Consider the following 22038-nt stretch of genomic DNA (forward strand, 5'->3'; position numbering starts at 1 on the left):
GGTCTCTGACTTTTGCCTGTACTGTTTATGTAATTTGAGTTTGGTAATGAAGATGAATTCCAGTTTTATCCACCATTAATAATTCTTTAACACATGTTCAGATGTTGTTGATCTGCACAATGATGGGGGAGACTGTGGTAAGTACAATCAGTTTTTTTTTTTCTTGGTGAAGCTGTTAAGAACCAGTATGCTCCACATATGAGCTAATATTATGTAACTGCTATCAACTACCCAGAGGTTGTCCAGCTTGTCTGCCAGGTCAGCCTTTTATCATTAGTGAGAAGTTTCATGAGATGTAAAATTTATGAGGTGCCCTTAACTATTTCAGAGCTGGGAGAATGAGAACCTTCTTCACAATTTGAGTGTTGTCGATGCCTGAGAAAGTTTTTTGAATATTAGTTAATTCATTGTTATTAGTTCTATTAGTTGTATCTCAGTGTTTCTTTCGTTTCTAATGACTCTACAGTAATTTCTAAGAGACATAACAAACTGTGGTGTTATTAAATAAATTTACATAATCCCTCAGTAGTGTTCTGAATTTGTTTTCACAATCTGGCAGTACATTTATGTTCATTTGCAACATGTTGTAGAATTGCTGGAACACTATAAACAGAACTCATGCTTCACGGCTAAGAAAAGATCACTTATGGTAATGTGCCCATTACTGATGTATTTTGGGTTGTTCATAATGTCCCCTTGATGCTCCAGTGAGATATTTGAAGCAAAATGTTTATACTTTTTATATAATGAGCTGTGTGTAAATATTACATGTTGCAGAAAGAACCATAGTTTACCTATGTGAAAATTGATTATATCTACTCCCATACTTGCTCAAACTAAGGACTCTGAAAAGTTTAACTGAACTTTGATTGTGTGGTTGCATGTACTGGTCGTGATGTCCTTAATCCTGCTTGGTTTAGGGCTTTTTTTTTTTGGTTTTGGAGATGATGTTCAACGACAGAAACCATGCATTACACATAGCACATCAACCAAACACTCTGCAACAAACAGCATAATTCTGATTCTGAAGAAGAGTTAAAAAATTCTTGGGGATCTCACATGATAGCATGCTTTTTACTACTTTGAGAGGCTTGACCAACCTTTTAAATCATTGTTTGGCTTGAACTATAAACACAGCCTCCCTCCAATCATGATAGACAATTGTATTGGACTCAGGGGACAGATTTGAGCTCCCATTAATGAGGAATTCCCTTAAAGCTCCTGCCATTTGTGCAAACCACACAAACCACAAATGATCTAGTCCACTAGCTGGATTGTTCATCCAAGTCCTCAGGGACTCTTTGTTCTTGCAAGCCTTGATGGAACACACTTCTCTGAGGAATTACAATGAAGTGATTCATTCCATTAAATTATATACCATTACTTTGCCACTGTGAATATATGAAGCACATTTCGTTTAGGAATCCTTATGCTATCTCATTCTGTCCTGACTGCCTCATCAGACAGTGCTGGCTGTAAAGAACACAACTACTGGAAGCTTAAATGACTAATAGAATAGTAGCTTGTATGGATTTAGTTGGGCTCATGTTTATGTTGATTGACCTCTTCTTGCCCTTGCTGTAATTGAAAATGTCATAGGACAATGGTAGTCCTGCGCCTAGCTGGATTTATAGTACCATGTCTGCAGCACTTTTATGTGAGGTGCCTGCAGTGGTGCAGTGGTTTTACTGCAGAAAACTGCCTGAGCCCAGGAGACCTCTCACTATGATTAATGCTCTGTTGGAAAAACTCAGTCGAGTGGGGTCTGACCATGACACACCACCCTCCCTATCTTCAACTACCATCATGCACTTGGGCCTAAACTCTGCATGGAGATTTTAAATGGATAATTCCCCTTTGAAAAACATTTCCCAAACATTTTATTAAACCATTTTGTACTTACCTGGCTTTGATGTCTGCATGCAGTCTGAAGTAGTGTTGTAGAAATCGAGTCTCAGTCTTGTACCGGTCTCAACATTGTTTGGACTCAGTCGTGTCTTGGTCTCAGGGTAAGCCGGACTAGAAATTGTTCTCGAGACCAGCCGAGTGCCTTTGTCTGAGGTAACTGGAAACTGAAATTTTTTTCTATCAGAATTGAATATCAACAAAACCTTCATACAGAATAAAACAGTCCTTTCTTTGCACGTTTAAATAAAATTTAAACGTGCAAAGAAAGGACTGTTTTATTCTGTACGAAGGTTAAGGATCTAGTTGATTCTTACCATGATGGCTTAAATGGGCTTTATTTTTTTGTCGATGTTAGTTGGTTGTTTCCACAATTCAGACATCCTCTCAGGGCAGATTGGAATGTTGTTGTTGTTATTATTACATTTTTTATTTTATTTTACTTAATAATAAAAATGTATGTATGTTGTTTGGTTAATATTCAGTTGACTTTAGCTGGTGATTCTAAATAAATTTTAGAGAAGAAGGGACAGAGAATAACCTCACTCTCATTTGCTTCCAAACATTACAGTACAAAGCTGGACTATAAAGTCATGTATAATGAATGTTAGTAAAAGTACAATGAACTACAAACAAATTTCATCTGATTTCTTCTTTTTATTTTTATATTCTGAAAAATTCTTAATCTGTTCTGGGTCTCCTGGGCTTGGCCACTTCTGGTCTCTGAAGATCATTGGGTGCTAGGCTGATCTTAGCTTAACTAGTGAATGGGTTGGGGAAACCGTTACCCGAAATGAAATGAATACTTTCCATAAAAGACAGTACATGTCTAGTTAGTGGTGCTTTAGTGATCTGCCCTCTAATGCCTGATCTTACAGGAAAGATTTTGCCAGTGAAGTCGTCCTTTTAATTGTGTATTTCTTCCTTATTTTTCTTTCCACCCATCAGATTCCATTTATCAGATAAATAATAAACTTTTCCTGATTTGAACTGTGTGTTCCACTGGGGGAACAGTAAACTATGCAAGGCAGTGGTTCTCCATGACCAAGATTAAAAACCACTGATCTGTGCAGAGATGGGTAATTCAGGTATAGAGAGTAGAAGTCCTGCCCACATTTGCTGCTGGTTCGAGCTAACAAGAAAAGCCAGGCAGTTAAAACTAGATCCACCTCTGGATCGGCATCATAAACTACATTCCCGTTTCATTAATTTGTTATGGGAATGGTAATACATATTGTGTGTAAATGGCAGGAATAAGTGGAATTTCATTCTATTGTTTGATGGGTTTTCCATCCTGCAGAATGGAGCAGTCCAGCAGAGAGAATGAGGAAAACTCTAGAGATGTACTCACAGCAGTTCACACCTCTCTGGGATGGGATCATTGACAGTGAGCATGTCTGCAGGTGAAGGTTCACCTTTTGGCCACACACAAGCATGCACTGCCACTTACCCAAACTTACCACACCTTTCTGATGTTTGCTCTCTGTAACGATTTATATCATGCTGGTGATCTCTTTCAGTCCTGCAGAACTGGAGCCTCTGCTGGCAAACTGCAGTTCTTTCATCTTCTATGGCACAGAGCGCTTTCTCTCCCACATTTCACCTGCCAGGCTAGTCACCCTCAACCTGACCGGTATGTCCCCTTCTGTTTTTCTTTCAGTCTGTGAAGATTATGCCAGCTCTGTATTTCAAGTCAAATGCTAAATGCATGTAGGTATTTTACCCATTTTTTTACTCCTTATAAATTATCAGGTTTACTGTGGTGAAATTAGTGCTGAAGTGGTCTAATAGAGTATAAATAAAAGCTGCCCCATGCTTTCATATCATATGATGTAACAGTTATTCTGGATGCATTTTAATATATTGTAAGCAGTCATATTTTTAAGGCCTATTCCTTGTTGTTTTGTCAGAGAAATGACACAAAACAACAGTTAAGTCCTATTTGTGGCTATCACAGCATGTAAATTTGTATGATTTCCTTGTTAACTGTGCCCTCAAGTATGTCAAAGCCCTTATCGGAACAACCAAACTATTTTTAAAATGGAACAGACACAGAGCTGTTCACCCACAGAGACTGTGGTTGTGAGTGAATAAAAGTTAATTTTAAAAATGAATTTACTAATTTATTAGAATTTTAGTCATTTTACAACTCAGTTGCGCATGATCAGCAGTGAAAATAATATTATCATTAAATTGGGAGATGGAACAGGCCCTGAGAGTATGTGGAGTGGTTTCCTCTTACACAACAGAGTGATTTTATAGCATCAAAAGGAAATTTCTGATTAAAAGTGAAATAGGCCTGCCAGACTTACATAAGTATGAAATGGAGCAGTAGACATTAAGCTATTTAAGCACATTAATCATTCATGTGCCTTGAGATTGCATACATAGAAAAACCCTTGTGTTAGAAAACCTCCATAATAAAGTCTTAGGGATTCTATCACTTTCCCACATTCATGTTGAAGACCATCTGTTGATGCAGATAGGTGATAAACAGGTTTGGCCAGAGCACATTTGAGACTCTATTGAACTTATTTAGTTAAACATTCAGTTCAGGTGGATATTGACAAAAGCATTTTGTGGGGAATGCTTGAAGGGGATTTAATTTTTTTTTTTTTTAATATTGCGTTGGTGGATATTGACATGAAGATAGAAGAGTCAACACACAAGAGACCCCCTATTGGAATATTAAAAAGAACAAAAGTAACATGGTCATCTCTTGTACGGTCTTGTTTTAGATTATTTACTTTTGTGAGCTTTTTTAGTATGCAACTCTGTGTCTTTCAATTTAAAATGTTGTAGAGAGTCTGCTGGCCTCATAATCATTTGAATAATTTTTCAATAGGGAAGTTATACAGATGCAGATTCCTGGAAGTTGAGCTGAGTGAAAGCAGGCCTTTTAGTGGATTCATCTAACATAGTTGCATCATTCTACACACGTATATATGCTCGGTGAAAATGGAAGATCCCAGGCAAATTAACAGAAGTATCTCATCAGAAAAGTGCACTTTCCTCTCCATTTTGGAAGAGACTTGTGTACTTGAACAGTAAGCAATGGATAACTAAACAAATCCAAAGTTCTTTTAGTCATGTTACCCTGTAGACTCTTCTTGGCCTTTGGCAATATACTCTTGTGATAGTCACACTAGAATCAGAACAGGGCTTATTGTACATTTTAAGCGTTTTCATTCACCCTGAGGTTAAGATGCAGCTTGTGGCCCTATTATTTTAATGGCCATCAGATGAAAAAAGCTTTTGCTGTGAATTTTCACTGAGGAATAGAGCAGAACTGCTCTCCCAAGCAGTTTTGTTAGTTCTCCATTTAGAACATAAAGGCCTTAACACACTTGTGTTTACTGTGGTAAACTGTGTAGACAGGCAATTTTGCCTCTAGATGTTGCCAGTTATAGATTTTTCTACGAATTAGTTCATTATTATCAACTGATCTTACCACATGGACTATCCCATGTAGCCTACCAACTTTGCATTCATTATTGTTTTTACATGGCTTTAGAAGCTTTGGAGCAGGCCATAGCCTTGTAGCCTTAGGTTTAAAAAAAAAAAACAGGAGAGCATGGCCCATATTCACAGTGTATCCCAAAATAGGAGCACTGATCTAGGATATGTTCTTGTCCATAAGATCATCATAATTAAGACATGAATCTGATTCTGAACTAGAACTTCTACTCTAAGAAGCTTTGTGAAAATGGGTGGATACGGCACAGAAGAACGCAAGAAGTCTTTAGTATGGATCATACCATCTTTGTCATTGTAGTTATGCAGCATGAATTTTAACTTACAGTGTGGTACAAAGTTGCACAGTTTAAACAAGCTCAGGGTTGCCTGCACTGTATCTCCCTGTTGTTTACACTACACTTCTTCTACAGAATGCCAGATGGCTATCCTCTTTGACCTGGTTCAGAACAACACTAGTATGCTTCGTCAGTCTCAACAGGATGTCCAAAAAAGGTGAGAACATGCACATTGTGCCATCTGTGTAATATTTTATAACTTCAAGTACCCGTCACTAACTCCTTAAGGCTTATAGAGCGCACATGTGCTCCATTCTTAATTGGTATAATGTTAATTGGTAACATATGTTATGATGAAATGCCCACTAGCAGGCTTGATCACCCCGTTGTCTCTGTCCTTGTGTTTCGGCTATGCAGTAAGGCCCTCTTGGCTCTGGAGTCTCCGTTACAGTGTGTGTATCTGCTCACTCTCTGTGGAGTTCATTCTGTAATGCTCAACCAGTGGTCCAGCAGCGCCAAGACTAACGCTCAAAATATGGAAGTCATCATGGAGAGTAGGTCTTTTACATGTTGGGGTAGATACATATGCCAACACACGCACATAGTGAAACTCAAAGGCACTTTCACACACCCACACAGACACACATACCCATACTTAAAAGTTTAAAAGGCGTACTTGCATCAAGTTCACAAACAGATTCTATTCAATTTTATACAAATTTCTGCATGATTCAGTGGTTGAGATGTAAACAGTCATGAAGAGTAGTTTAATTTGAAATGTTTAGTTTTTGTATTTTGGAATATTTTGTCTTACACTGCTCTTCATGTACCTCCCCACCATGGATGGGTTTAAAAAAGGTTTTATACAAAAACTTTCCTAAAACAATCTCCCAGGCATTGTATTATAACCATTTCATGTAATTACATTCTGTGAGGTACCTTTTAAGGTATTAACCTCTTCAGACATCTGATTCCAATCACTATTACTGTGAACAGTTCTGTAAACTTGGTATGTTTTTCTAGAACAGGGCATTTTGCATCAAACCACTCTGAATATTTTACATCTTAGCGATTTAATTATGCTGAAATTTAAAAAAAAATGGTGAAATTTCTTTTTAATGAGTGTTTATGTGTGTGTATATCCCTCTTATATAGATCTCCTGAAAGAAGGACTGTCATCTGGCCAGTCTGTCGACACTTTGAGGAGGAGCTCCCGTCTTACTGAAAGAGAAGTAAACGCTCTGAGCCAGAGAGGTTAGAATGCTTCTGTGGTTGAGTGCAAATGTTTTCAGTGTTCAGTTGATGAGTGTGTCTCAGCTGATAATAAAATTCTAGATTATTTATCATTTTTTTTACAAATCCTTCAGTGCTCATATGCCTTTTTCTCTTTCCCCCAGTGGCAACGTGTCCTGTTGATGTGGACAGTGTACTAAGCTGGGGTTCACCCTCTGCTCTCAACTTCATCATCTATGGACTACCTAATTTAGTCGTTACCTGACCCTCTGGGGCTGTTTGGGATTTAACTCAGAGGACATAGACCACTGCAAGGAATGTTGAAAATAGTCTAATAATGCTATTGCCCCTGGGTCAAAACATTGACACAAACAAACACATACCTAATAAGAGTTGTTGTTATTATTTTCCCAGAGTTATTATTGTATTCAGCTTTCCCCCTCTTTTTTAATTTGATCTACTCATTTTATTACTCTCAATAAAAAATAATCTTTCAGTAGACTTTGACCACAGTGCTTCAGACCATTTTAGAGGAGATGAAAAAGTTTCTTTCAGTCACCTATATCCTACCCAAAAGGTTTCTGGGAGAGTGTTTGTGCTTATGGGACATTCAGCAAATAATTTAATAAAGTAGATTTTAAAGCCATGGCCATGTCAAAGCTGGACTGCATTTGAGTTGATCCCTGTTCTATTAAACAGAATTACAGGTCTGTTTGCTTAAGCTTATAGAAGGATTTACAGCATTTTTTTAAAATGGGTATATTACTGTTTTAAAGGTGGCTGTGGAGGCATGTGGGTTGCCACATTTTCTCTTAATAGACTAACATATGTGCTTGTTTCATGTCAGTATGTGTCAGTATGTGGGTTATTATCTCTGTACCTCTCTATATCATACAGCCCCAACTTGCGGAAGATGCTGGCACTGTAACAGTAATTCATATTGATTTGGATTTTTACGTATTTGATTTTGTGTGTGTGTGTGTTTGTGTGTTAAACACAGATAAATGCTAGTGACTGGTATTATAGGCCCTCCTCTGCTTTGTTTGTTGCCCTGTGCTCAGCTCTTATCTTGTATCTATGGGTCACCTTGTCTCATCTCTGTAACGCTATATGATTGCATGGAGACGAGCTCGAGAGACAGAGCTCTTATCACAGAAGAACGCAAACGTCAAGAGCCATCTCTCCCAAAGCAAAGCACAAGAGTGCAGGACTGAGTCAGGAGTCATGAATAAGCCTAAAAACCCATCAGAAAGCAATTCATCAGGTAAGAACTGCTGTATAACAGTTATGTTTATGTGCAGTGTACAAGTGTTTGAGTGATCAAACCCTGCAATGCATTCTAATTTTAAAAAACAACGTGTGGTTATAGGCCTTAAAAGAAACATGAAGCAAACTGCTCCACAGCAATCAGTGATTCATTCAACTAAACGGAGCCTGGTTAGGGTTGATTATTAATTTTAATTTAGACGGATGTGTTTATCAGAACATGCAGCGTAGTAAGAATATTACCTATAATCCTCTAATCCTCTGTTTCTCAGTAAATTCAACTCACTTTTTAATCAAAAGACTCTTAATTGGGACACACATTTCCATCCACAAAATCCTCTGGCTTGTGGTGGGGCGGATAATGTTTTTTCTTTAGGAAGGCATCGACCTCTGGCTTTTAAAGACTGTGTGGAATTCATTAATATCTAAAGGAAGAGCTTTAGGTAAGCTGTGCCAGTTTCAAGTATGAAAGTGTTTGATATGTTTTAAGGGGCTCCCAGAAAGAGCAGTCATGCAAAGGGCAGGAGACACAAGAAGGAGACCCAAAACATTAATGAAGGTAACCTGCAGTACAGTATTGTCTAGCTTGCACCACGCAAGCATTAATTTAGCTTCTGTTCTGTTAGGTCTGTTCATTGGATAGCTAATGTAGATGTACAGGTCTGAATAGATGCTTACCCTTATACTAGTAGTTACATTATAGTCAAGATCGGGATGTGACGGAATACAAGTATTCAGAATATAGAAATTAAATATCTGTACTCAGTCCGAGTTACATTTAGTAAAGGCAGTATTCAGAATAGTTACTTTTTACATTTTTAGAAGGGTACTTTCAGAATACTCCCTAAATAAAACACAATCTGCAAAAGAAACACTATCAATGCTTGCTTATTAACTAATTAATTAATTTATTGATAATATGTGGCAAACCTGCTCACTAGATGAATTCTAAAGAGGACCTTGATTAATGGCTTCTTTACAAATACTGAAGCTCCTGCTAAAGCCTGAGTAGACTGATAAATCAATGTGATCAGTTATTAATCTCAGTGTTGCTGAGCTCTTTAAGAGATGATCAAACTAATAATCTCAGAGGTGGACATGTTTGTGAGTAATAAGCTTATCATCCTTGCTGTACTGGACTCCTGCTCAGGGAAATTATGGAAGCAGCAGTGGACTTTTTAATGAAACGTATTAACAGAAGAATTACATGTAGAAAACTGCCAACCAGTAACAGAAAGAAATTAATTAAAAGAAAAAAGTTTTTCCCATCTGCCTTATCAAGATGTATTCTAGATGTATTCTAAATTTATTTTTAATGTGTACATTACCAAATACATTTAGGACTGTGTAATCAGCATCCAGCCATCATTACTTTTTTTAAGTATTTTGCTCAGTCCTGATTATACTTCTACATACATTCATGGACAGACTGTCAAACTTTGAATATTTTGTCAGTGAGTGGAATGCATTGTTATCCCACGCTGATGTAAGTAACAATCCTTATCAGAATTGATTATAGCCTGTAACCATCTGGTAATTTGTCACCATAGTGACATGCTTTGCTGTGACTGACTAACGCCACATTTGGGCACTTTAGATTACACCATGCTGTGACTGAATTCTTTATTCTGATTAGTCAAAAAGAAGTTGATCCAACTCTGAACAACCACACAGTTGGCTGCAAGGTGGAAATCAAATGCCCTTATTCTAATCTGTAGTCCTTCTACACTACATGGCCAAAAGATTGTGAACACTCCTTCTTATTATTAGTGTGTTTGGCTATTTCAGCCACACTCATTGCTAAAGGGTGCATTAAATCAAGCATGCCGTCACATTAAAGAAGATAGGATGCCCCCTTTCCACCAAGTCAGTTTGTCAAATACCTGCCCTGTGTAGAGCTGCCCTGTTCAATTATAAGTGCTGTTATTGTGAATTTGAAACGTCTACAAGCAAAATCAGCTCAGCTGCAAAGCGTTACGCCACACAAGCATACAGAATGGGACCGCTGAGTGTTAAAGTGTGTGCACAGAAATCATCAGTCCTTGATGGCAGAACTCACTGCCAAGTTTTAAAGTGCCTCTAAAAGCAGTGTAAGCACAAGAACTGTTTGTCTGGAGCTTCATTGATTGGGTTTCCATGGCCAAGCAGTCTAACCTAAGATCACAATGCACAATACCAAGCATCAGTTGAAGTGGTGTAAAGCACACTGCCACTGGACTCTGGAACAGTGGAAGTGCATTCTCTGGATCAAGGTTGAATCTGTGTTTGGCAGATGACAGAAGAATGCTACCTGCCTGAATGCATAGTTCCAACTGTAAAATTTGACGTAGGAGGAATAATGGTCTGGGGCTGTTTTTCGAGCCCCTTAGGGCCAGTGGAGTTTGTTTGAAGAAATAGTTGGCCACGTTTGACGTGGAAGAACTTGACCCGCCTGTTCAGAGAACTGACCTCAACCCCATCAAATATCTTTGTGATGAATTGCAGTGCTGACTGCGAGCCAGGCTTATCGCCCAGCATCAGTGCCTGACCTCACTAATGCTCTTGTGGCTGAATAGTAAATTCCCACAGCTATGATTCAAAATCTAAAGGAAAGTCTTCCTAGAAGAGTGGATGCTGTTATAGCAGCAAAGAGGGAACAAACCATATATTAGTGCCTGTGTGTTTAGAAGAAATGTTCAACAAGTACATATGGTTGTAATGTTCAGGTGTCTACATACGTTTATGTGAAATCTTGATTCCTCAGTTAGCACATATTTAAATCAAGACCTAAACTTATAAGTAACCATTAAAACAAAGTGAATGGTCAAATAGGCTGTGGCATTTAAGCGATGACTGGTTGGCAATAACGGGCCCAAAGTGTGCCAAGGAAACATTCCCCACACCATTACACCACCTCCAACAGCCTGGACCTTTGACACAAGGCAGTTGGGTTTATGGATTTATGTTGTTGGCACCAAATTCCTTGTGCCTCAGCAGAAATTAAGATTCATCAAACCAGGCTCAGCTGTCCAGTTTCGGTGGGCCTGTGTCCACTGAAGCCTCAACTTTTTTCCCCCATTCTGATGGCCGATGTGAACATCACTTAAAGCTGCTGGCCCATATCTGCATGATTTTATGTACTGCGCTGCAGCCACATGATTGGCTGATTAGATAATTGCATGAATGAGTAGGTGTACCGGTGCTGCTAATAAAGTGCTTGGTGAGTGTAGTTGTTATGGACATTACACAATTAAATGTAATAATAAAGAATTAAATGACAAGGTTATAGGATAAACTTAGATAAGATATTCTTTACAAAAAAGGTATAACTCTTGGCAAGTTGCCATGGTATAAGTGGTAACTGCATCACTTTGTCCTGGAATGGACTGTTTCGTTGTTTGTTGTAGTAACACACAGGCTAGGGTGGTTTTCCACATGGGTACGTAATGCAGTGTCAGAGAAACTGTTTGAGATGTGACACGGGAATGTTGCTACATTCGTGTCATGTCTATAATGACATTTTATATCACATGACAGAATCACATATGGTGCTCTGACACATATTGACTTTATATTGATCATGTACACTGGTGAAAATAGAATTTTGTGGGGGCTCCAGAGAGCAGAAATTACTGTACAGTGTAGATACATTGGAGAGACCTGAACAGGACCATAACTGCACTGAGTATGAAACAGATTTACTGGAAAATAAGATGACCTCATACAATCTAGTGATTGAAGTTCTAGAAGTCTTGGAACCTCTTCTGGCTTGCTGCATTACAGTATAAGTGACAACGTCATGCCGTTGAAGGGCTGAAAAAAAGAAATCACAATGTCACCAAAGCTGTCATGTAACAGATTTATGAAATTCTAAGAATTTGAATATGTTATTAAAGGTGCCATGAAATGGAATACTGTGTTATATTGGCATAGTTGAAAAAGGAGAGTTTGGTACATGAAACAGACGTACTGTGAACTTCACACTGTTGTCTGCTCCTTCAAATACAAATCCTCATTTGCAAGAGTGGGTGGTAATATTTGCGCCCCTAAAATGTACATACACCATCCCAGCAGGTATTGTGATGACTGAAACAATGAGCAACAGCAAAGAAAGTGGCAGACTATATGGAGAAATGTTCAAGGCTCTTCCCAAGGACTCAAACTGTGAACAGGCGTGGTTGGTGTTCATCTTTAAATGAAGCTGAAGTTGACTTCCTTTTCGCCAACTTCTTATTTAAATGTTCCATTCCACCTTAAATGCTACAGCTTGTACAGCCAACAGAATGTAACTGCGGCACCGTTTAAGGTGAAATGGAAAATTCACAAAACAAGTCGGCAAATAGGAAGCCACCTTCAGCTCCCACGTGTTTAACAAGGTTTCTCAAACCTTAGACAATATCGAGCATGCTTAGTTCAGCGTTTCACACTTAAGAGAGGGGCAGTTCCAACTTTATTAGCATCACTCTATGAAACCTTCATAGAAAGCTAACAACTTTCATTTACTTTGAGTTGTTGTCGAGATCAAAAGCACATAGCCAGTATAGGTAATGTCAGCTACTAGCAAGCTCCAAGTAACCAGCATATCTAACTAAATAGTATGACGATCAAGCTTATTTCCACAGAGGTTCATTTTATTTTCCTGTCTGTGTCTATTTCAACATATTGCTTCTGTGTAAGCCATCAAGCTTCTTTCATTCTAGGGCTAAATCATAAATGCATTGTATGGCACATTTAAGTTTTTTGTTGTTGTTGTTATTCAGATTTCAGTATTCCCTTAGCTACAGGAGTTTTGGAAGTTGTTTTAACAGTTACGGATGTGAGAAAATAGTCACTAGTTTCAGAATACTCCCAGAAACTGTAATGTAACTGTAACTGTAATGTGTAATGAGAAAAGTATAAACAGGTTTTGTCCCTGTCTTGCAGTTTTTTTACCTTTAATTGGATGTCCAATTTCTACTTCCAGGAGTTCTCACAAGCATTCCAATGAGTCCTTGATAGCACCCCCCTTTATAGTCCGCACAGCAGAGGGCTCTCACCCATCCAACATTGCCTTTTCATGACCTTGCAGCTTCTGACCAGTCGTAGCAGATTGATGTTGCAGCAGGATTGGATAAGATGGAAAACAAGACTGCAGTGTAATCTACGCCAAATGAATCATTACACCCCATTAGGTCACTTTCACAGTCTATTCTGCATTAATTTAGAAATTAAAGCTTAAATCAATGCCATGGCTCCACATGGGAGTACAACATGAATTAAGGGCCATCTGCGAGCTTGAGACTCTACAATGAAGTGTTATGTTAGGCCACACATGCTCACCCAAGAATAAAATAACTCCTGTTACAATAAACTGTGAACAAATTTAATCTACATCAAAGGCATGTTAATCATGAGTTTCATTACAGAGGCAGTGTATATAGCCTGGATGTGTAATCACTGTGGAACTCATACAGTTTTAATTTATGGCTGTTCTTTTTTTAAGTCTGCTTATCATTTTTGTCAGCTACCAACTTTCAACAGATAAAATGCTTGAGATGCTTTCTTCAGTTTCAAGTCAAATACTTTGCATGTTGCAGTAAGTGAGTGAATGAATTAATTATTATACCCTGTGTACTAATGACCATAAAAATGAGTCTTTCCCCATGCTTCGTTCACTCTGTTTTGGCCATCTGTGATGCTGGGCCACTCTCCTTAAATATGTTTTTTCATTGTGGTTGATTCCAGCATAAATGGATATTGATTTCTGGCTTTGTGTGTGATAAAGTGGTTGTTTGCTCAAATCTTCTAAACCCTTTAACATCTCTTCAGTTGGCCCTCAGAAATATGGTGTCTGTGCTTATATTGCTTTAGATGAGAGGGAGCTCAAGGCTCTGCGGCTGACTTTCCATCGGCTGACCGAAGCCAGGAGGGTCCAAGAGAGAAAGGCCCAGGAGACGCTTCGCAAGCAGAGGTTTCCCACCGACATCCACAAACCCACCATCACACCCACAGTTTGGAAGGTTTTTATATGAAACTTCAGTTCTGTGAAGCAACTAGGAAAAGCATAGAGGAAAAGGCCGTGACTAAGTCAGGGAGGCCGAGCCCTGCGCTCTCAGATCCAGAACTTCAGCACTGTGGGCTTGTAATTGTAACTTCTGCACTGCAAAAAATATCTTGAAATCATGCGTTTACATGCACATAATAATCTGATAACTGCAGAAAATCAGATTTTGTCGGTGATCCGATCAACGCGTTTACATGCACTTGAGTTATCAGAGAGTGGGAAAACTCCAGGTCTACATGAGTCAGGCCGTAATCGGATTTCTCCTTTTCAACCGACCAGTAAACTCACAGAAGAAAACGTGACGTATACATAATGTGAAACTCAAACTTCATGTTGCAGCTTTTTTTTTAAAAACATTGCACATCTTTACCTGAAAATATGAATATACATCATCTAGAAGATGAAGAATATTTAAATCCTTCATTTCTTCAAGCATGTAGTTGGTTTCAGTGTCGCTCCAGAAGTGTTTTGCTGCCATCTCAGCGCTTACAGTACTCCGGTACTGCTGTCTGTTTTGCACATGCACAGACTGAGAAATCCGAAAGAAATCTGAGTAAGAGTATACATGCACTGATTACTAAGCTAAAATCCAGCTCTCTTTATTGAATTTCTTACTCAGATTTCTAGACTTTACTCCGATCTGTGAAATCTGAGTATGCTGTTTATATGACCATTTGAATAATCAGATAACTGCAGAAATCCGATTATGATCGGATTATTGATTGCATGAAAATGCACTCATTGTAAATCTAGTTAATATGTCTAACATTTCTCATTATGAGATTGTTGTAAGAATTTTATTTACCTTTATTTAAGATTATTTACCTTCTAGGCATTTTATTGATTTTAAGGCATTTTACCAAATGGAAGAAAAGTTTGCTTGTTTCCAGCATTATTTCTTAAAACAAGCAAAATTAGCTGCCTGATCATCTCTAGATAAAATGGCATAAACCAAGTAAAAAGCATGTAGAAATAAGTTGAATAATCTACAATCTCGTAATGAGAAATATTAGCTTAAGATGTAATTAAGATGCTTTTTTACTTGCCAAGACGTAATTTTTTGCAGTGTGTCTGCATAGGAAATTGGAACTGATATCTCACTTATGTCACTGCTTTGGACAGTTGTGTCTGAAGGCCTGGTCAGTATAATACTGAAACTGTCTCGTCTTGAGGAAGAGCTTCCTAAGTAAAGGACTTTTCTGTTTTCTTTTTGTTTTTCTGACAGCCATACAAAGAGAGCTGCTCTTGATAACAGCATCTGCTAAATGAATAAAAGGAAATATAAGAATCACATGCCTTCTCTAATAAGGATGTGGAGCTACAAATGATCAGAACGAACTTGTAACCTTTGGTGACTAAGCTGCGTGTCCTCCTCAATGATAGATTTTGTCTTCTCTAAACATTCTATTGCGGCTAAGAACATGACCTGTCCTTTTACCCGAAAATATACCATTTGCTCATGACTAGACCAGACTACTAAAGCAACGCTGCCTGCTTAATCAGAGTAGATGGCTGTGAACTCAAAGCTGGGTGGTTGACTGGACAGGACGGGAGGGGAAGACATTATCAAGTGGCTCCGCTTCCTGTGTTTTGAAAACTCATGTATTTTCTTCTTTTTTAGGTGTCTGGAAATCAGGTGCATATTTAAACCAGTGTTGTCTTTTGTCTGTTTTCAGCCAGCTGATTGGTTCTCTGAAGGCAGAAAGGCAGGGCCTACAGGCAGAGCTAGAGCGAGTGGACCATGCATTGGGGACGGGGAACATTTTAAGACAGTCCTTTAAAGCTCTGTATCATCACAGTGTCCTTATAGATGAAAGCATCACTCAAGAGAAACAGATTATTTCTGAACTACAGGAAGAGGTTTGTGTCCTGCATGGAATTAAGAAAAAAAGTTGTTTTGTTATCCCAATTGCCCGTCTTTTTTGGACCCCCAGAAAGATAAATGACTGAATCTACAGTTTATTCAATATATGAAACAAGTAGATTATAGATCTGCTGAATATGCACATCCACAAATAATGCACTTAAGAAAAAAGTTGTAGTTCTCTTACCTGACTTTTGTTTAAGAGTGTGAGAAAAGTTTTCTTTCTGAGTAGGTTTGTTGGCGATGCCAAATATAACGGTTATAATATTATGTTCAGATTTCCTTGTGAATAAAAGGCTAGAAGGAAGTTAGAAAAGCAGCAGTTGAAATCCTGAGTAAATCATATGACATAATGCAGCAGGTTGTGACATTTCAAAAGAGTGCAGTTTCTGTCAGGATTCAGAATGCATTTTTAAATGTTCAACAGAGTTAATAATGTGGTGTTTGCGAAGAAGAAAACGTGAGAACCACTGTTCTTTAAAGGCAAATGCTCTTTTATTGAACAGCAGCAAGGGACAACCGCCGCATAGCACTGCTAAAATGGCGACTATAGCAGGCAGGTCACTTCTAGCCATATATTGTTCCTTCATAGTAGACAGTAACGCTGCACAAACTACCCCACAAACAACACAGTAATGCTGCACAAACTTCCCCACAAATATCATTCATGGGCTTTAGCAATGTCAGACACTCTCAGAAAAAAAGGTACTAAACTGTCACTGGGGCAGTACCCCTCTTGTCACTGGGGTGGTACCCTCAAGGGCACGTCTTCAGTACCTTTAGTCAGGGAACATAATTGTACCATAATCCATTGAAATCATATTTTCTAGGTTATATTGACTTCACACATTATGTCTCATCTCCAGGATTTTTATTTTACTGGAAAAGTACAAATATGTTCTTTTCCAGTAGGAAAAAACTTATGTAAACTACACAATTAGACCTTAAAACCTCTGTTGTACCTTTGAAGGTACATTTACATTGTTTGTACCTTGAGGAATGAAGAATGTGAACCTGCACAGTACCTTTATTTCTAACAGTAGACAGCAATAAAGAGCTAGGTTTGTGTGAAATAAGAAGCTAAGCCTTTGTGTTCCACTGCTTTTGCAGGAACCGAATGTAACAATCTTGGATCACTGAATCTTTTAGAAGGCACTTAATAAACCCTCTAAGGAGTTACATGTACAATTCATATAAAATTCATGTGAAAAAGTTGGTTAACTCCTCCTGGATGGCTTATTGCAGTTATAATAATATGTGTATCAAGTGTGTTAATATAGTTCATATCATTCACATTTTTCCTTTGAAAGCACAGTCTTTGTCAGTACATCAGAAAAAAAGCTTTTCGGGCACTACATAGATATGCTTTTGTACGTCACAAATGAGCTTGACCCTAACAAGGTCCAGTATACTAAAATATGGTAATGAGGGGATGTACTTCCAATGAGATACACGTGCTGCTAATGCCAAACCAGCATCAGCTGGCTCTCATTATGGGCAGCAGGAGCACCTGAGCTAAGAGGGACAGAAAGAACTTGTTGCTCCTTGGTCCGTGTACAATTTAATAGGTTTATTTTCACACTGAATCCAAAACGTCTATGCCTAATACAAGAGAAACAAGAATTTGGCCTGATCTCATTCATGTTTACAAAACAAACATACAGTTAATTATTTTGATTGGTAAGTGTTGGTGGAACTAAAGTGCTAGTTGCAAGCCATTGGTCAAGCTGTGCAATCACTGTCTCTATAAATCCCTCCTGCTAAAATAAGCATCCACCTATAATATATGAAGTGATTGGTGTGATAATGTGTAGTTAGGTGTATCAATAGGCGTAAATAAGCTTATTGAAAGAGGAGTTCAGGAATACTAGCCTTGATTACGAGTCTTGTTCAGACTGTCTGAACACACCTGATTTAGCTACTTAAGGGAAAGATAATGATGTAATGAGTTTAAACAAGTGTGATAAAGAGACTGTAAGATGAGAGATGACGTTGACTATGTATGTAAAAGAAAGAAGTGTCTCATTATGTTCATGCTTCATATCAAGGCTGTCTGTAGTCTACATGCTTAAAGACACAAACTCATGTCCTGCAGCGAACATGAGAACATGAAACCAGAGGTCGGGTTAAGTAAGGCTGTCAGTGAGTTAGAGACCTAAGTCAGCCCCTTAAATTTAAAAGTTACACCAACAGATAAACAAGAAAAGTTGTCCATAATCTGAGTCACGCTGCTCAGGTGCTTCAGTTGATTTTCTGGGCAGAGCATTCAGATTACTGAAATTACCCATGTTCAGTTCACACCTCTGAGGTTGCCAGATTTTTCTTCTGCAGAGCTTTTCAGGCATCATTTTTTCCTCTTTGTCCTGCCACTTCTATTTAAACAAGCATTTATCTTGAAACCCATTGGCAACCCACAGACTGATAAAGCAGGTTTTATAAAGCAGGTCACACCTTATAGATAAAATGCATGATCTCATAAGTGATATGCTCTAAATGTGTTGGCATGAAACCTGCAAAATTGCAATACTGCCTTGCCTAATCTCCTAAAATCCATGTGAGAATCCTTACAGATACACGAACAACACAGTGGGGTTGGAAAAATCAAACAAGCAAGCAGCATTTAGGATAACAACTTACGAAAAACAGACTATTTCTCATTCTTTACATTTTGGATTCATTGCAAGAATCAATCTTTTAAATGTACACCAGATCTTCCTCCCTCCTTTGCCTCAGGCCCATGGCAACGGCAATGGGTTGAATGTGAGGCGAGGCCCAGCAGCTGCACCGCTAGATGTTAGCATTAAAAGCTAGTGTTAGTTTAGTAAGAAGGCCCACACAGCTACTTCACACACAACTAAGCAGGTTCATCACAGCTTATTGAAGCCTCAGTGATGTATGTTTAGAAAATAAAGACTTAAATCTGAGTGAGTAAACCTGTGTTTTTGTATTTGGTGGCATTGCTTAAGCTACTTTTAATTTATATATTTGTTAGGCTAATGTTAGTTTAGCAAGAAGCTAAACCACCAGCGAGTCTAGTTTACTGACACTGCACTGAGACAAGTTTAAAGAACAAAGATTCAAAACTGAGTAAGTGAAATCGAGTGACAGAATATTTCTGAATATTAAAGTTACAGCAGGAGCTTAGTTTCTGCTCTGCCGTGTCACATCCCTTCCAACAGTATGTGGTGTGGTGAGGGGAAAGGGTGGGATTTAGAAACAGGGCAGCAAGGGGGTGTTTACAATTAGCATAATCATGCATGTTCATACATCTTCGCATTCTTAATGAGTGAGGTTTAGGAATGCTCCAACACCATTTTAGTATTTTTTTGAAAATTAACATGAACATTTAGCATACCATTTGACAATCCACTTACTTAGCAACAGAGCACAGCCTGATTTGAATTCTTGTGGTCAAGTTGTGATTAAGTGAACCCGACTGAAATGTTGTTCCACTGTTAATTTTCACTGTTCAACAAATGAGTCACTAAGCATATTTAGACATAAAATATGAATGTTGCAAAACAGTGTGTGGGAAAATGCTGCATGTTCAGGATGTGTGTGACAGAGAAACATTAGTATTCTAGAGGAGCCAGAGGGATTTGAAATGTGTAATCTGTATAAAGACCGGGCTACAAGAGCACCACACACTCCTGTTTACAAATTCTAATTGAAATTTTCTAGGTATATATATTTTTCAGTTTCATCTCACACTGAGCTCTGAAGTAGAATGGAATCTGTAGTGCCCCCCCACCTTCACTTTTTATTGATTCTCCTTGGTAGTTGCAGTTCTGAAGAAAGTAGACTTAGTTAGAAAGAAATGTGATGCAGCTTGGTATGTTTTGATCTCAAGAAAACAAGGAGACATTAAAAGACTAAATGCATTCTGAGGGTAAAGAGAAAGCTTTGGTGTTCAGTCTTTAGGTATTTATAGCTTCTAAGCTTTTTCCAATCATAGACAAGATTGTGGAATGCTTAAAACAGTAGTGTTGTTTGTGTGTATGTTCAGACACTAAGGTGGTAACCATGATACACTGTTAAAAGGTAGAGAGGTCAGCTCAACTCAGAATGATATAGTAACTGATTACATGGCTTTTCTTGAGTTGACTCAACTTCACGATACAAAAGTTCACACAACTCAAACTTCTTAGTTGAGTTAAAAGTTCTCTTAATTTTTTAGTTCTGCATATCAGTTAAGTAAATAAAATGAGCTTGTTTTTTTAAACTCAATTTCCCCACTAGCCAGGACTCTTTCCTTCACACATTCCTGCTAGACAGCGTTTCCTCTTGAGTACATCCTTATGGATGGCTGTGGCATTGCTGAGGCTCAAACTCACAACTTTCTGTTGGGGTGACAGCTTAGTCCACTGCACCACTTAGGAACACATGAAGCAACTTTTTTTGTGTCTAAAAATGTTTAATACACTTTAGAAAATATTTGTTGTTTTAACTATAATGCTTTGTATTGTCTCATGTGGTGCAACAGTCTAATAAAAATTTATCCCAACATTAGGCGATTGTAAGTTTGAATCCCAGCAATACCGTAGCTGTCCATATCCGGAGGCCCAAAAAGGAAGATATGCCAGATGGGACTGTGTGATAGAAGGAGTGCCAGCTAGTGGGGAAATTGAGTAAAAAATACACAAATTCAGTTTTGTTTATCTAACTAAGATGCAGATCTAAAAGCAGTAGCTGAGAGAACTTTTGACTCAACTAAGAAGTTTGAGTTGGGTAAACTCTGGTGTTCTCAAGTTGAGTGAACTCAAGAAAAGCCATGTAATCCGTTACTATATCATTTTAAGTTGAGCAGACCTCTCATTTTTTACAGTGTAGGGTTACATGTGGTATTAATGTATCTCACAATTTCAGCTGTCAAATTGATATTGTTTCATGTTAAACATGTGAGTCCTTCGCTCTGAGCAGATAAGGGAGATGCACAGGAACATTGATAAAGAGAGGAGAACTGCAGCTTTTGAAGCAAACCCAACCAGGAAAATACAGCGACTTACAGGACAACTTGCACAGGTACTTCACAAATATCCATCCTTATTCTTCACATTCTCTCTCATTCCTTTTCTTCTTCTCAACCTCTCTGTCTCTCTTCCTAACTCTGACCGCCCCAAATCCTTATTGTCCGCTGCTCAAACAAGCATAAATGGATTGACTTTGCCCTCATTAATTAGATTGCTCTTAACAGTCTATCACAGTCCATTTGCTGTGAGCCGTTGCTGCTCCTGTAGCTGGCGGGCTGGCTGCTGTTTCTCAGGCCTTTATTGATTACAGATAAACATGCCCCTTTGCTTTCCATCCACAGCATTCTCTTGGCTCTCTCTCCCACTACAATATATGATGCTTTTTTGTTGCTCTTGATAACAGCAATTGAGGATCAGTGTATTTTATTTCTGTGATTAAAACTTGTTGGTTTTGAATTGCTTTGAATAGCCTGTGCAGCTTCATACTTTCTCCTTTCTTCAGCTCAGGCACCATTACACAGGACAGTATGCCATAATGCTGCTTATGTTGTACAGTCTCTTTCTACCAACATACCTAAAAGCATGCATCTAAATGGATGCAGATATTTGATCTACTATCTTTGAATTGTCACTTGCCTCTTCTGGGTCTGAAAACACAACAAGCAAATGCAGATGTATGCAAGTTTGTATGTAAGTATGTAAGTTTTTGCACCCCTAGTCAAATTACATTTTGTTGATTTTGTGAAAATAAACACATCCACATCCTCTACAGAAAACACGTCTTATTCCATAATTACTGTTTATTTGTTGAATTTAAGATAAATGGAAAGTAAAACTCAGCAAATGAATCGAAATTATGCACTAAAATTAGCAGAAAATGGCATATTTAAATTGTAGAGGATGTGTTTCTCTTCATATGAGAAAATCAACAAAACTTGACTAGGGATGTTCAAACTTTCATATTCAACATTATTTTAGTGCTCTGTTTAGTTTTATGTTGCCAGTTTCATGCCCCTATGCTACACA

At 38.2% G+C, this 22038-nt stretch overlaps 1 protein-coding gene across 1 annotated transcript in view; it reads left to right on the forward strand.

Annotated features, from left to right (window-relative positions):
* Positions 1–7304, forward strand: part of LOC118810061 (cilia- and flagella-associated protein 46) — a 64175-nt gene extending 56871 nt beyond the window's left edge. The window contains 7 exon segments of the mRNA XM_036573579.1: positions 102–137; positions 3206–3308; positions 3426–3538; positions 5793–5874; positions 6075–6211; positions 6813–6911; positions 7055–7304. Of these exon segments, the coding sequence (XP_036429472.1) occupies positions 102–137; positions 3206–3308; positions 3426–3538; positions 5793–5874; positions 6075–6211; positions 6813–6911; positions 7055–7155 (671 nt within the window). The 3' untranslated portion in view covers positions 7156–7304.
* The last annotated feature ends 14734 nt before the right edge of the window (positions 7305–22038 follow it).

This window comes from Colossoma macropomum, unplaced genomic scaffold (genome assembly GCF_904425465.1).
Source record: "Colossoma macropomum unplaced genomic scaffold, Colossoma_macropomum, whole genome shotgun sequence".
Taxonomy (NCBI): Eukaryota; Metazoa; Chordata; class Actinopteri; order Characiformes; family Serrasalmidae; genus Colossoma; species Colossoma macropomum.